The sequence below is a fragment of the Daucus carota genome, chromosome 4, assembly GCF_001625215.2.
Source record: "Daucus carota subsp. sativus chromosome 4, DH1 v3.0, whole genome shotgun sequence".
NCBI lineage: Eukaryota > Viridiplantae > Streptophyta > Magnoliopsida > Apiales > Apiaceae > Daucus > Daucus carota.
This window is the reverse complement of record NC_030384.2, coordinates 37829583-37846218: the sequence shown is the minus strand read 5'-3', so window position 1 is coordinate 37846218 and position 16636 is coordinate 37829583. Positions and strand designations below refer to the sequence as shown.

At 33.2% G+C, this 16636-nt stretch overlaps 3 protein-coding genes across 7 annotated transcripts; 2 read left to right on the top strand and 1 right to left on the bottom strand.

Annotated features, from left to right (window-relative positions):
- The first annotated feature begins 240 nt into the window (after positions 1-240).
- Positions 241-6886, top strand: LOC108218504 (protein disulfide-isomerase). 3 transcript variants are annotated; one of them, XM_017391474.2, is made up of 11 exons: positions 241-516; positions 1224-1254; positions 1368-1655; positions 1742-1930; positions 2048-2173; positions 2964-3101; positions 3175-3294; positions 3447-3564; positions 4312-4424; positions 5216-5408; positions 6493-6886. In XM_017391474.2, exons 1-10 carry the CDS (start codon positions 362-364, stop codon positions 5402-5404), a joined length of 1467 nt encoding a protein of 488 aa, XP_017246963.1. In that variant the 5' UTR covers positions 241-361; the 3' UTR covers positions 5405-5408; positions 6493-6886. The 3 variants fall into 3 exon arrangements, with proteins under 3 accessions (XP_017246963.1, XP_017246962.1, XP_063948378.1); XM_017391473.2 differs by having other exon boundaries at positions 5216-5412; XM_064092308.1 differs by lacking the exon at positions 6493-6886 and having other exon boundaries at positions 246-516; positions 5216-5605.
- A 155-nt stretch (positions 6887-7041) lies between these two features.
- LOC108218505 (protein DOG1-like 4) lies at positions 7042-8227 on the bottom strand. The gene has a single exon (XM_017391475.2). The coding sequence runs from the start codon at positions 8133-8135 to the stop codon at positions 7386-7388; it is 750 nt and encodes a 249-aa protein (XP_017246964.1). The 5' UTR covers positions 8136-8227; the 3' UTR covers positions 7042-7385.
- A 4401-nt stretch (positions 8228-12628) lies between these two features.
- On the top strand, positions 12629-16636 carry LOC108216338 (adenylate kinase, chloroplastic). 3 transcript variants are annotated; one of them, XM_017389079.2, is made up of 7 exons: positions 12630-12915; positions 13010-13108; positions 14669-14797; positions 14888-15022; positions 15302-15448; positions 15612-15686; positions 16246-16636. In XM_017389079.2, exons 1-7 carry the CDS (start codon positions 12769-12771, stop codon positions 16312-16314), a joined length of 801 nt encoding a protein of 266 aa, XP_017244568.1. In that variant the 5' UTR covers positions 12630-12768; the 3' UTR covers positions 16315-16636. The 3 variants fall into 3 exon arrangements, with proteins under 3 accessions (XP_063948782.1, XP_017244568.1, XP_017244567.1); XM_017389078.2 differs by having other exon boundaries at positions 12632-12915; positions 13001-13108; XM_064092712.1 differs by lacking the exon at positions 15612-15686 and having other exon boundaries at positions 12629-12915; positions 13001-13108.

Below are 16636 nucleotides of genomic sequence, written 5' to 3'. Positions count from 1 at the left end.
GTTATTATTTTCTCCGTATTAAATTTTAATATAAAAATATTAAAAAATTATAAAATAATTATATTTTTCTAAACAGCGAAACAGGTTTGAACAAAATTACAACAAATATCCTTGATTCTTACTCGTCCAGCTCAATTATTTAAAACAAACTGAGTTCGAATTCAGAAAATACGTAATCAAACAGAATTCGATTATTTTAGAGTATCTTAAACAAATCCAAAAAAAAAAAATTGATGACTCAGCCTCTCCGAGAAAAAACAATTACAATAACCAAAAGATTAGAGAAACTACAAGTAAACAGAAGTTAGTTACACGCTGTTTCATCACCATCTCAGGCTAGCTCACCTTCACAGCTCCGGCAATGGCGTCTAGGGTTCCGATGATCATAACTTTATTATTCTACTCCGTCATCGTAGTCTCCGCTAAAAAAAAGTTTGTACTGACACTCGATTCCACTAATTTCACTCAAATCGTTGCCAAATACAACTTCGTAGTCGTTGAATTCTACGCTCCTTGGTAATCAGCTTCTCCTTCCCATTTTATATTTGATTTTGTGATTTACATTTTGTTTCGTTCTAATTGAATTTCGTGAATTACTGTGTATGATCTGAGCTACCTGTATTAGCTATTTAGCTTGCGTATTTATAGTTTGTTGTGTACTCGATTTCGGTTTTTTTATGTGATTTATTTTTTGCGGTTGTTAGGAATTGTGAGTATGATGATCTTAAATGTGATTATGATGATCGGTTTTCTGGTTAAGTTTTCTTATGCTTATTTTGTTGACTAAATGTTGAGCTGTTCACCTTAATGAATATATACTTAAACAGAATTAAACAGAAAATATGCAATTCTTTTGCTAGTTCCATTGATCACTTTGTTCGGAAATTAAGTACCGTTGGAGTGGAGTCTCTAAGGTCCTATTGATAGTACAAGTAATTGCATATTTGCATTATACAAAAAGCCTTTGAGAATGTATTTCCCGAATATAGTTGCGGCAGTAAAATTATATCTTCTGTAATATTATTAACATATTAATGTGTCATATACTTTCCTTACTTTTTCAGTTTATACTCAATATTCTAGTTATTACTTCTATTTTCACCATATGGGGAATCCTTGATTATAATTGACTATCTAACAATGACTCAAACGTGTCATTACATTTTATATCTTCTAATCATGTTAAATGTATATAATGCAAAATTTTTCATTATGGTTGATAGGTGTGGTCACTGCAAGAAACTTGCTCCTCAGGTAATTATACTTTTAATTTCTGAATTGTGTGATAGAAATTCTTCATACTCACCAGACAATGATGATGTATTTTGTTTTTTGGGTGAACTTCGATAATATTCAATCTCTTGCAGTATGAGAAAGCTGCTAAAAAACTGAGTAGTCATGATCCTCCAGTCGTACTAGCAAAAGTTGATGCCAATGAAGAGGGAAACAAAGCTTTAGCACGTGAGTATGAAATCAGAGGTTTTCCGACCCTTAAAATCGTCAGAAATGGAGGGACGATCATTCAAGATTACAAAGGACCTCGTGAGGCAGATGGCATAGTTACCTATTTAAAGAAACAAAGTGGTCCTGCTTCTACAGAAATAAAGTCTACTGAGGATGCTGACAAGCTTATTGTTGACAACAAAATTGCTGTTGTAAGGATCTCGACAGTTGTTTCTCAAATTCTTATTGTATTTCTGTGGACCTAGAAAAGTTGTACTTATAAATATATGTTGATCAGGTCGGAATTTTCCCAGAATTCTCTGGAGAAAAGTTTAAAAATTTCACAACTCTTTCTGAGAAGTTGCGGTCAGACTATGAGTTTGGTCATACATTGGATGCAAAACACTTGCCACGTGGTGACTCGTCATTGTCTGAACCTACAATCAGGTTGCTTAAGCCATTTGATGAGCTCGTTGTTGATTTTCAGGTTAATTTATTGTTTCTTTTTTATTTATGTAGGCAGTAATGCTTTATTTACAGTATGTAGTTTCTTTACTAGACGTGGAGAGTGGTCCAGATCTAAGATATAGACCAATGATTGCAGGATTTTAATGTTGAAACTTTGGAAAAATCGGTTCAAGAATCAAGTCTTCCTCTGGTAACACTGTTTAACAAAGACCCTAGCAATCATCCCTCCATTATAAAATTCTTCAACAGTCCCGATGCAAAGGTTAGTGTGATTCTGTTTGTCATTTGAATGCGGAAAAAAGTGTCTGATCAGTAGAAAAATTGGATGTTATCCGAGCATCTTACATTTCTTCTTCTTAATGCTTTTGAGAAAATCTGATTCCTTGTAGATCAACTTTATTCTCAAGATTAAACCAGATGTTTTAGGGCCTGACTGGCTTACCTTGAAAAGTTCACTTGTCAAATTTATAACTTTTAAGTAAAGTACTTCCCTTTAGTGTAAAAGCTGTTATTTATTTCGATCATAAGTTTTTAAAATTAAAATAATAATGACATATAACAAACATTACACAGTAAAAGTTACATGTGTGAGAATAATATCAAATCTTGTCCTGTCAAGTTACATAATTTTTTTAATATCAAGTTACATAATTTTTTTAATCAAGTTACTAAAATAAGTTTACTTTCTTGTTATTAATATTTTATTAGAAATTTAACTTATACTTCAGAGTCAATTTTTAGGTCATATGTTGTTATTTGACAAGCACACCAGAAAAATAATATGGACTTTGAAACCGGCGCAAAGTTGTTTTTCCTCTTTTTTTTTTGTCTAAAGACGTGATTCATGGAAGTTGATGAGTTGATTGTATATTTCATTTTTCTGTGTTGGTTTCTGTATTCCTACTTGTTGACATTCAACATATAGCATTTCAATTTTGCTCCAGTGCAGCTTGTCTCTATAGTTTACATTGTAAACATTTAGAGTGTGTTTTTTTCTTCCTAATATTTATTTGAACTGGAAACAAAACTATTAAGAATAACTGGTCTTGTAGGCTTTGCTGTTTATGAACTTCAGTAGCGATCTTTTTGATGTTTTTAAATCGAAACTACACGAGGTCGCTCAACAATTCAAGGGACAGGGAATAATTTTTCTTATGGGAGACGTTGAGACTAGTGCACAAGCTTTTCAGGCAAGTCATATTCTTGGTAGTATGTGTACAATTTAATTTTATTATGCTAATATGTAATGGTTCAAATGAGCAGTTTTATGGTGTTAAAGACGAGCATGTGCCAGTCATTGTTATCCAGACCAATGATGGACAGAAATACCTAAAAGCACATGTGGAGCCTGATCATATTGCGCCATGGGTGAAGGATTACAAGGTTGCTTTAACTTTATCATTTTTATGCTTTTTTCTTTTTAGTTTGTTAGCGGCCTTTACTGGTAATTTAATTTGATAAATTATTTGCTGTTGTAAGAGAAAGTGGTGTTTGGTAGTAACTTGATTGCATCTAACTATATCTTATGACTGCAGGATGGCAATGTACGGCCATTTTTAAAATCAGAGCCTATTCCCGAGGCCAATACTGAACCGGTGAAGGTAGTTGTTGGTGAAACCTTCGAAGACATGGTTTCTAAATCTGAAAAAAATGGTGAGTTCATATATTGTTTCAATTGTTGCATATATTTCTTATGTTCCTTTTGACACACAGTTACACACTACTTTTATTAGCTGAAAATTGCTTGCTCATGTACTTTTTCATACATGACACTTTTCTAAATATCAGGAAGGAAACCAAATGAAAAACTGTTTTATGTATTCAGTATTCTATGTCGTTGGGTCTTATCATGCAGAATTACTATTAAGTAGTATTATTAGAGCAAATTCTCTGACAGAGATAGTTAAGGTTTATATAAAAAAGTATAATAGTAGCAAGAGCTGGCCTAAATATTTTATTTAACATAATTTAATAATCCACTGTTAAGAGGATAATGCTGGAGGAAAAAAAGAATCCAAAAATTGAGAGGAAGGTGAAACATAGTCATAGTCTAGAATTCTACACAGTAGAAACATGCTCTATTTTCTTGGTCCCCTTCAGTTTTATTTTTTAATTAATTATTTTACTGTCCACAATCCATATTGCTTTGGTGATGTATTTTAGGATATAAACTATAAAAGAAAATAAATTGATTCTTGCTCATTGAACAATGACAATTACACCATCTTTTCCAATTTGCTTTTTTTTTCCAAGACCAATTTGCTTGTTTGTTTCTCATCATAAAGAATTAATTGAGTTTAACTGTTTAATCATCATCTTTATCGGAAAGATAGCTCAATGCATGAAATAGCATAATGACAAAGATTTAAATCATCCCAGTTTTCGTCTGACTGACTGCAGTTCTTATTGAGTTCTATGCGCCCTGGTGCGGACATTGTAAAAAATTGGCTCCAATTTTGGATGAAATTGCCCTCTCATTATCAAAGGATCCTGAAATCGTCATTGCAAAGATTGTAAGTTGTTAACTGTCTTATATCTGTCAATTTTCCTGGTCCTTTAAAATGTGGTTACATCTTAAAGTATTGGTCAGGTCATGTGGTGTTGGTGCTATTAGTTTTACTTTTATATGTGTCACTATTTATTTATTTAATAAATGCTATTTCACTGAGGTCAATTTAACATGTGGTGGATCTATGTGAGAAGGGATCCTATATTCATGTGGATATATCTGGGATAATTGTGTACTAGTACTTCAACTTGTACTGTAACATACACTATAATGCTTTGTTAAGAACTGATCAACTATTATTTTTTGCAGTCCCCTTGTCATATGGCTGATCCATCTATGTACATATATTGTCATGCTATCATATCCCATACACCTGCTGGAGAATAATTTTTACAGAAAATGGAACTTGATAAGAAATTCTTGAACATGTACATGCACATGAAAAGCAATCAGTCCCACGTCTACTTTAAAGAAGATGTTTTCTATTTCTATGATTGCTATACCATACTAACAAAATTCCATTAATGAAAGTTTCCTAGTTTAAACATCTAATTGTTCAAAATAATCGCTTATTTTATGATGTATTACTGTTTATACGACAATAGCCTAATCATGTAAGAAGTGTTATGTTAATTGATGCCAGTCATGTTCCTTTTGTCATGCTAGCTAATGATATTGTGTGTGTTATATATGCTTATCCAGTTTGTACTGTGAATGTTATACTTTTTCAATTCTTTTTGTCATATCTTATGTTACTCATTTAAATGATACATTTCTTTTTCTTCTGCTTTATAGGATGCTTCTGCAAATGATATACCGAGCGAGACTTTTGACGTGAAAGGTTACCCAACACTATACTTTAAGTCTGCAAATGGAGTTTTGACGCAGTACCAAGGGGACAGGACAAAGGAAGATATATTACTTTTTATTCAGAAGCATCGTGAAACAATTGTTCAGCAAACCCTTTCGAAGGACGAGCTGTAAATAAGTAGGTAATTTTATGGATTGAAAATTATTTTACCCACAGACTATTAACCATTAGGAAAACTATTTGCATATTGTTTTTGTTCCGAATTATATTGGTAGGTAATTCTTGGTCCTTTTACCTGTTTTGCTTTTCAAATAATTTTTCTTCCAGTTCGTAATTTTCTTTTCTGGTTCAACTAGGTAGAATGTTTTCTTCTTGCTGTCGTATTTTTCTTTTGAGGACTGACTTATACACCAAGTACAGTAAGTTCCTTAAAAGTCAAGGCAACTCTAGGTTGTTGACTGTGAGCAATTCGAGGCGGACACATAGATGGAAACATATAGAGTTTAGGTGGCTGGTTTCTAACTGTATAGGAAGATTTAAGTTAATAGAGTACTCTGTGGCGCTTAAGCAAGGATGAATATGACCAAACCATTAATTTTTTAGAGCAAACCTTGTAAACGGTAATCGTCTATTTAGGAGTCCGGACGAATAAAATTTAAGTAAAGTAAATAAGTAGATCAATCATTTTTATATGCAACAAGATTCCTTTGGTATTCCACCCTTTATTTAGCTGGTCCACCCACCATTTAGTTAAGCTAATGATACAACATTCCACATTGGAGTATACTTTTAATAATTAATGTATTTCTTTACGCTGTTCTTGAATTAAATTGGAAGCAGGATTATATAATGTTTTAAAGAGAGCTTTATATGTGAAATAATAATACTTGATGGTCTTGTAAATTTATACAGAAAGCATCCTAGCGTCAAGAAAAACTAGTATATTGTATAAGGAATGTTTCTAATTGGCAATGAAAAAAACTTGTGGATACCTCAAAAACATAGTATAAAATGTGAAAACTCGAATAGGATATTTAAAAGTCGTATAGTAATACAACAAGTCTTGGGTTTTTGATTATGGTATGATTGTGACAACTGACAAGGCCAGGTCCTTGCAATATATGAATTTCAGTTGTGTATTGTAATTCTACCATTGTAAATCACTAGTACACCATCCTTTGACCATAGAAGTGAACTAATGCTTCTTTTGGTGACAAGTTAAAGGTCATACTTCCACTTTGGTTTCCTTTTATTCATGTAGGGTACCGGAAGATACAGGGACCAGAACACAGTTTCGCGGACTATACTTTTTGGCAGCTGTTCCGCCAAACAAGTCCAAGAGGAGGGATGATCTCTTCATCTTGGCTGGTATGCTGAACTGAGACCAAGCAGGGAAGCCTGCCATTCTACTAATTTACTCCTATTATTCAGATGTCTTGACTAATCTATGCGTCAGATTAGATCGTTTAGCTCTAGTGATTTTTGACAAAGGTGTGGTTTAGTTCACCTTGCAACAATTTTGTGTCCTTCAGAATGTATTTTTTAAGATTCTGGGCTTGTTTTTACCCAATTTTTTTCTCATTTCTTCAACAATAATAAGTTTCCGTAGAAATTGTAACTGTTTCATTTTATATAAAACAACCAGGTTTAGATCCCTCCAAGATGTAACTGTTGTGATACGAACAAAACTGTCAACTCAAATTTAGTCTTGGGAATCTGTTTTCCCCAGATCATTGTTGCCTTATTTGTATGATAATTCAACTAGTGAAGATACAAGTTGCGAGACTAGATCGAGTCAAATGAGCGAAGATGATAAAGAAACTGAACTGGGATAGATATAAAACATTGGAATGACATGCATAGGTACTGAGGTTTACAGCAAACTCCCCTGGTAGAGAGAGATACTGTAACAAACTTTAAGAACATAAATATAGCTATTCGTGCAATCCTCACAAGGCTGTTATACTTAGCTTCATTGTACTTTTTGATTCATCGAGCATCCTAGCTTGCTTATATCTATATGTCTAGCTTCATTGTACCTTTTGATTCCTCGAGCATGCTAGCTTGCTTATATATATGGATGAAGGCGCAGATAGATAGATAAACGAACAGATAGGTAAACAGGCAAGTTAGGTAGATTAGCTAAAGCTCCGTCTAAGCAGCTGACAGGTCTCTCTCTTTGGTCTCTCTTTCTTTTCCCCAGTTATGCAGCCTGAGGTGCAACTCAGCAGCAGCAACCAAGAAGTGAAGAGACTGACTCGGGGTCAAGATATTGATCACCCCTTTCAACGTCCTCAGCCTCAAGTCATCCGCCCTCTCCAGTACTTTCTCCAACCCTTCTTCCTTCCTCCTCAGAATCGACTCAACTTTCTCCTCGTCGTCATCCAACTCATGAGTCAGCTCCACCATATCCGAGTCAGCCACGTTACCTTGCTGCTTCGCCATCTTCTCACTTATCTCCCTCTCCTCCATAGTGGTCTTCCTCTGCAACTTGTCGACCTGGTCAATCTGACTAGAGTTGAGATCAGCCAGGTCACCCGTAGCGAGTCCCAGCGCCACGTCAACTATCCGCTCCTGGAGCTGCAACCCGGATTTGGAGTAGAGGAGGTGGATAGCCATGGTAGGCCTCCAGCCTCCAATCCAGCAGAAAGCCTGCTCCAGAGGGGTAGTCCAGGTGGGAGAGAGCATGAGAATCACATCTTGTTTGGCCCAATGCGATTTCATTCGATAGTACTCCTCATAGTGATCAACCACAGATTTGACAAGAGCACATACATAACTAGGATTCTGACTGGATTGTGGAGTTTCTGATGCTGCAACAAGAGCATCCAGGTGAAGTTTCTGCTGGGCAGTCCATTTCTCGTAGAAATCTTCAAAGTTACTAACACTCTGATTAGTAGGCATACTCTGGTAGTGTAAAAGGTTGAGCAAGAGATGACAAGGTACTTAGCTGAGATGTGGTTATGAAGAAGGATGGTAAAAACTACTGGTGCATTTATAGTCAAGGCTAGCTAATGTTATAGGCTCCGATTACGTTAGCATTTTTGGACTGTAGTTTGCTTTTCGATGCATAAGCAAAGCAAATACAATAAATAATACTCCCTCCGTTGAAAACAATTTTTTTTTTTTTTGATATATTTCAGTGTGCTCGGAAGAAGTATTTGTGAATATTATTTTTTAATTTTTTATCTGAAAATCTGAATCTTATATTTTTATGTAAATTTAAAATATCAAGTACTCCCTCTATCCCATTTTAAGTGTTCATTTTGTCAAAAAAAAAAATTCCCAAAATATGTGTCATACTCTTTGACTTATGTAAACTTTATATTATTTCCAATATAGAGTAGTATTAAATACAACCAACAAGCCCCTCATAAATATGTTGAGAGAGATTATGAATGTATAGTGTAATTTGAAGTAAAAAAAGATCTAATATACAGTAATTCATAAGGTGTGTGATTAATATGTATGAAAACTAAGCTGATTAGCATTGGGAAAATGTGATTAATATGTATGAAAACTAAACTGATTAGCACTGGGAAGATGATGATCAAAACATTACATTAAATGTTTCATAATATGTGTGAAATTTGCAAAGTGAACACTTAAAATGAGATGGAGGGAGTATTTCTTTCCGAACACAAAATAGGATAATAAAAGGAAGTGGATCAGTCTTTTTGAATCCGACGGGAGTGGGCAGACCGCAGAAGTGTCCATTTTTTTTTTAAAATAAAAACTAAAGTGCCAATCTGTCTGTTCCTAGAAATTTGGTCACACAATCCAGTTGTGAGTAAAATAAATAAAAACTCGTCAGATATTTACAACCGTTGTCAAGATTCATAGAACTTGTACCAAAACAGGGAGGAGAAACCTGTGTGCGGCTTCCGCTTGCAAGTGCAGCCCTAAATGCAAAAAGTTGATAACTTCGTAGCGAAGATATGTTATTCCCTCCGTCTCAAATTAGACGAGCTCGTTGACTTCGGGAACGCACTTTAAAATCCATTGATCGCATAGCTATATTACTTATTTTTGAAATTTTATTTTTGTAAATAAAAATTTAAATATAAAACTTTCATTTACAAAAGAAAATTTTTAAAAATAAATTTTAAAATTATACGGTCAATGCACCTTAATTACGTGTTCAAAGTCAACTAGCTCATCTAATTTGGGATATAGGGAGTATTTAATTTTTGTATGGCTAGGCAGAAAAAAGGTGATATATCTGTAGGGTAGAGCATGGGTCGGTTCGGCTCGGTTTCGGGATAAAACCGGAACCGCAACCATATATCCTCGGTTTTTAAAATCGAAAACCGCAACCGCCGGTTCGGATTCGGCTTCGGTTTCGGTTTTAAAAAGCCGGTTCGGTTATAATCGGTTCGGTTTCGGTTACAAAACCGACAACTACAAAATTACAAATAATATGAAGACAAATTGAACCGCGCAATCTATAAACATAATTAATAAACCGTGGATTTATATTAATACCACTGCAGACTCTGCAGTTACTAGTTGGGGAACAATTACACACTTTTGATGCACCTGTTTGATCAATTTTGTAACAAACAAAACAAGTCAAAATGGACTGCTGCTAATCTGAAAGGGAGAGATTATCATCTCCTAAACCATTGAAGTTAAGTCGTTAAGATAACTAATTACACATCTTAAAACACATGCTTATAAATATCCAGCACAAAAGCATAGCAATAACAGTACTAATCAGGACAGCTTCTGTATATGGATTGTTATGGATTGTTGAGTTTAGACCGGAGTCACTGGACAGTGGACTGTATATTTTAAGCAACAATCAATGAACATTGGCCCCAAATTATAAATATCATATATATATATATTAATTTAATTTTAAATAAAAAATTCTTTATAAATTGTATATATATATATATATAATATTATAGATATTTATATTATTTAAATTATCGGTTCGGTTCGGTTTTTTCGGGTTCGGTTTTTACTAATAACCGGAACCGAACCCATGAACTCGGTTCGGTTTTTTAATTTTCGGTTTCGGTTTCGGCTCGGTTTTTTCCGGCTCGGTTTTTACCGGTTTTTGCCGGTTTCGGTTTCGGTTCGGATTTTTTTCGGTTTTTTGCTCAGCCCTAGATATATGTATGCTTCTTCTGTTCTTAATTTGTTAAGCCCTTTTGTCCTTTCTTCAAAATATCTGCCTAATCAATGTTCCACGTATACACGTTTACTGTTTGCACATATTTTGAGACTCCAATATTTTTTTAAATTTTTTTTTAAATAAAAGTTTAAATATCAAATTTTTATTCAAAGAAAAAAATTTAAAATGTGAAACTATACTTTAAAATAATCTTAAAAAACGTACCAAAAAATAAGGTATACAATTCATGGGGACGAAAGGGACGGAGAGAATAATAAGTATTTGAGTTTACAAAAATCATTATTTTCCGACTCTATTTTCATCCACTTCTCCACTCTGAAAATCTTTTCTTTTATCGGGTGTTTGCAGGTCTTTAATTCGCAACTTAAATAATTAAGTAAAAATCTGGTGAGAAAACAGAAATCAACTCGTTGAATTGCAGGAGTAGCATGTGCTAGTGAAACATGAAGAGGTGGTATCTGTGTGCTGCTTGAATTCTAGTGCCAGATACTTTGTCATTTTCTGGGGTTGTAAATTTGCGGTAATGCACAGGCACAGCCACACAAGTACCACCGGCATAAATTTATGAACACAGGGAAGAATGCTGATTTTTATATGTGAAAAAAGGCTAGATATGTTATACAGATATACAGTATGTACTTTTAACGTACATACTGTCCCGTTCGTTTTTATTAATTTTCTATTTTGAGACGTCTCATTTAATCATCTATATATTTAAAATATTAAAATTTTATAATATTAAAATTTAACTAAATTCACTATTTTATTTCAATACACTCATCTCATTTATTAAATATTGGTTGATGTTATCATTTTATTATATATATATATATTTATATTAAATTATGGACGGGGTATGTACCAAGGAATCTTCGTTCTTGGTTTGTTGAACACTTTCGTGAAATGGCCTCCTCCCTGTCAGTCGCACAAGTATTTACAACTACTGTTTTTTTTGGATAAAAAATTTACTTGAAAAATATTTGTTAACAAGAGAAGTCTAATAATAATGTCGGAAAGTCTTTAAACTAGAAAAAAAAAAATGTAAGTCTTTAAATTACAGAAACCGAATATAGAGAAGTGGTTAAATTATAATTTGAGATGGTGGCAATTAAATTATATGGATACAAAAAATGCGGAACATAAAGTATAACTGATCATATATTTGATTTTGAAAAAAACAAGAAATATATTTTTCAGTATTTTTCAGGAACGGTGAGGTATCACAAAATGATTACGGATTCGTAGTTATAAAAGTTCAACTATAAATAGGTTAGAATTTTATGGAAAAAAAGAAAAGAAAATAGGTTAGAATTTTGTCAGGTTATAAGAATTTATGCTTAATGGATCTTGAAAGGAATCACCCAGGAGCTCATAAAAAGACGAAATAGAATAAAAATTGTTATGAAATAAAAAGACGAAATGGATAGTCCAATAACAAAATGTAAGTAAATACAGCCCCTGTTTGTTTAGAGCAAGATTACGTTTTTTTTAAATGAACATAAGAATTTTTAAAAAATTAAGAATGCTAGTTTTATTTTGTAATTTTTATTTTTTTTTCAAACATTTTATTAACATATTTACTTCCACTTCATTTTTTTTATTTTAAACAAAAAATCATTTTTTTAAGTTTGTCCAAACGAGCCCACAATATTTACACCTCCATGCAGGTATAAACCGAAAGAAAAGCTAACAAAGAAATAGTAATTTAAAAAAAATGTACTCATGATTGTACCTCCGAGTCTTAGAAGCGAATGGAAGTGTAGAGGAAAATAATATTATAAATAATAAATTTTTGAAATATAATATTGACCAAAATATATACACAGAATACATTCTTTACGTTTTTATTTAGAACATTTCCGATAGTTTTTTACATGAGTTTTTAATCTGAAATTTGAAAAGAAAGTATATAAAATTTGTTCCAAGATACTCTTTAAATCATCAAAGAGTTTTTTCTCTCATTTATTATAAAGAGTTTTTAGAGTCTCTTAATTAATATTATTAATATATTCTTCATTCTCTCATTATTTTATTTTTTACTCTTATTATTACAGACTATATATAATAATAACAAATGAATAAAAAGTAGGTGCGAAGAGTATTGCCAGATATGAAATCATATTAAACTTCTCTAAATTAATATTTTATAATATAAAATTATTCCCCAGCCAATTTTATTATCATTATTATTTTTATATAATGGCCCCGGCCAACTTGGTAGTTGTAGCTGTTACAGAATCAAATGAAGTGGGCTATGGTAAAGTTCCAAAGAAGTGGGCTCTGGCGCTGCTCTCCTAATTTTTTACTTCAAGTTTTGCCATTTGGCCTCTTTACAAATCTCTCTGAGAGAGAGACAGGGAGAGAGGAGAGAGAGCTAGTGAAGCGCAGCAAGCAATGGCTATTTTCATGGCTTCTACTTCCTCTTCTTCTCTCAATTTCAATTCTTTACTCTCATCCTCTAATCATCATTCCCCTTCTTTTGCACATCAAACCCTAACCCCCCATCTTCATTTTCCCCGAACCCCATCTTTCAAACACCTGGTACACTCTTCTTTCTTGGAAAGCTTTTAACTTTTTTGTTTATACTCAATTATTTTGTATTTTTTGATTGGGGTTTTTCTCTTAGGGACTAAAGGTCAATTGTTCAGTGAAAAAAATTGAAAATATGAAGATTATGATATCTGGGGCTCCTGCTTCTGGTAAAGGGACTCAGTGTGAGCTCATCACCAAGAAAGTAATTTCCTGTCTTCACAAAATTTAAAGTGTTTTATTTTGATGCAATTGATGTTTTGGGGAATTGGCGATTTTACATTGTGGTGTATGCGGCATTGATGATAAAATGTAATGTGCTATATAATGTACATTGGGATATGTTTGTGCATGTTGTTAGATCATTTCAGTTATTCAGAGGCTAGTAGGGATGAAGTTATATAATGAGAAGGCCGCAGGGGTATTGTGAGCCTTTGACGCTTTGCAGTTAGCATAGGAATTATTAGGAAAGATTCTTTATATTTTATATTGATCCGACAATTTGACAAAGTTCTGTGCATCTGTGCATCTCACCTTTCAGCAGGTGTATAGTCTTTTGAATCAGCAGTTGTATAGTTGAACAATAAAAATAACAAAATAAATTACTACATTTAAAGTCGGGAAATACTACATTTAAAGTCGGAAAAGGATAGGAAATGTTCGACATGTTTACTACCTTACCAGGACATTTGAAGATGTTGTCCTAGTGATATAAAGCATCACTAGGACATTGTAGGATCAACTTTTTCTATTAGATGACCTAAATTATAACTTAGGACCTCATATAAGACATCTCTTGGATTTGCTTTAAGTAAATGATACTATGACTATATTTTATACCAAGTGTGTATTGGAACTCTAAAAATTTCTCCGATGGCAACTTCTACGTAAATAGCATCTAAATTCACATAGAAGTAAGGGTCTTTCTAGTGTGTGCCCATGGGCACACGATAGCAACTAATTTTTGCTCTGTCTCAAAATAATAGTCACCTTTTCTTTTTGCACGTAATTTGAGGTGCAACAGAAACATGTTTCTACCCATTATTTTTCAATTATTTTTTGAATGAAAATTTAACATCTAAATTTTTATTCAAAAAAGGAAAATTTAAAAAATAATGTGCAGAAATATGTTTTCTTACCTCAAATAACGTGAAAAAGTCAAAGCGACTAATATATTGGGACAGAGGGAGTACTTAGGTAGCAGATTTTTATTGGTGGAGATTTTTGTGCATATAGGGGGCATCATTATATAATATATATATAATTAGAGCCAATAAAAATCCGTCACCTAATTAAAAAGTGGTTTTTATAGTGTGCCTATGGGCACACACACTAGACAAATTGTAAAAGTAATTATCTGATCTTTTAAATAGACTACATCATATATGATATGAATGGAGATACATTACCCGGACTCGGACTCTGGCGGAGGCACCTAACTGATATGTGTGCAACAATTAAAGTCTTTTTTCTTTTTAGACAGTTCATGTCCTTTCTAGACTTGAATTATATTGTTTTCCTTTCCCTTATCTTTTATGCTTTTATTCCACGATAGGAACTTTGAACCTTAAATCAGTTGCTGTATACAACAATGTTCATGTTTCTCCTTAATTAATCTACATCATGATATTCAATAAATTGATTATAATAGTGACATGTCCAACTTATCTTTTCCGCTTGTTGTAGGACATGTCCAACTTATCTTTTCCGCGTTGTTAACGGTATCAATAACCATTTTATTTTGCCGTTCTCCTTTTATTTGCAGTATGGTTTGGTGCATATTGCAGCTGGCGATTTGCTCAGGGCAGAAATTGCTGAAGGGACTGAAAATGGGAAGCGAGCCAAAGAATATATGGAGAAAGGGGATTTGGTACCCAATGAAATAGTCGTCATGGTTAGTATTTTGCTTTCAGTTTTCCTGATTAACGAATAAGAGAGATTCTTGAGTCATCGAGTATGATATCTTAAATTTTTGTGCACGTAGATGGTGAAAGATCGACTGTCCCAGCCTGATTCTGTAGAAAAGGGTTGGCTTTTGGATGGATTTCCCAGAAGCTCATCTCAAGCAACTGCTCTTCAGGAATTTGGTTTCAAGCCAGACCTTTTCATTCTTCTCGATGTGAGCTTAACTATTATCTCTGTGGTTTATAAATTTTAAATCACTCTACCCCATTAAGGCATATCAGAGTTGTAGAAATAGTTTTACTCTATGTATGTGATTGCAATTTTGGAATATAACCCTCACTTTAATAAATTCAGATATATTTTTGGATGTCTAAATATTTTTTAAAACATCTTATACTTTTTTACTATTATTTCCATCACGCGGTTCTAAGTTTGCTTATTACTAGGCCTGTCTGATCTTAAGCTTGCTTCTATACTTTTACGCTTTTGACAGGTTCCACAGGATATTCTTGTTGACAGAGTTGTAGGCCGTAGGCTAGACCCTGTTTCTGGGAAGATATATCACTTGAAGTATTCTCCCCCTGAAAGTGAAGAAATTGCTGCACGGCTTACCCAGCGGTTTGATGACACGGAAGAAAAGGTACATGCCTGCTTTATTCTTACTTTGAAGCATTAAGAGAGCTCCTTCATATCAGTAAACCAATCATCATGACAGGCGAAAAATTGTTATACGTGTAATTGGTAATATATGTGTGAATTTGTTATTATAATCTAAACTTGTCCTGCAAATATGTATTATATAGGTAAAGCTTCGATTGGAGACTCATAATCAGAATGTGGAGTCTGTTCTTTCTCTGTATCAAGACATAATTGTTAAGGTATGCTCTTAGCTGTTGCAATATTAAGTAAACAGAGGAAATTAAGGTGTTAACGAGGACAACTTAGGATGCTAAAGTTAATTGAGTTTTTTGTTAGAATATAAAGTAAATCTTAATTTTTTACCTAGAAAAATATAGAAACTGTGGTATGGCGGGTCTGGATGTTGATGTTTGAATTATTACAAAAAATTGATGACTATGAACAAATTTAAAACAAACAAAACATTTCTCTGATGAAAATTAACACAGTTTTACTTTACTTCTCATTACTATGTTGAGTGGGTGAATCGACATTACCAGTTGCTGTGTAGTGATTTTGAGGGAGAAATTGTTGGCGCATGCTTCGTGGTAAAGCCTTGTTTAACTGACAGTAAAATTCAAACAGAAAGGCCCTTTGTTATAATGATTGTAGTTGAACCTGATATAGAGAAACTAGATAAGAATAGGATGAATTTATTTTTATTATAAAATTTTGTATAATACAGACATTTTCTGCAAACTCTTTATGGGCATGTGGGATAAAAAGTCTGAAGATCGATAAATATCATTTTTGTTTTAGGTCGATGGAAGTGCTGATAAGGATGATGTGTTTGCCCAAATTGATAAGGCTTTGGCGAAGCTTTCATAGCATAGTGATAAAGTGGAATGTACGGGGCATCATAAAAACATTTAGGACCATATATATGACAATAAAAAATTTAGGAGTCTACTTTGCATATGGATTAGATATAGTGAAACTATTAAATAAAAGAAATTTGGTTGTGGGGCATGTTCTTTTACTTTACCTCCTCTCAGGCCATTGGTCTTCCCAATTCTGTCATATTTTTAGTTATCATTTTTTTGTTGTATTGTTAATTTGTAACATCATCAGCTTAATTGTTGTCTGTAAACCATATGGTACTCTGTATTGATAGCCTTTTGAATGCAAGTGTTATTTTTACAGTTTCGAA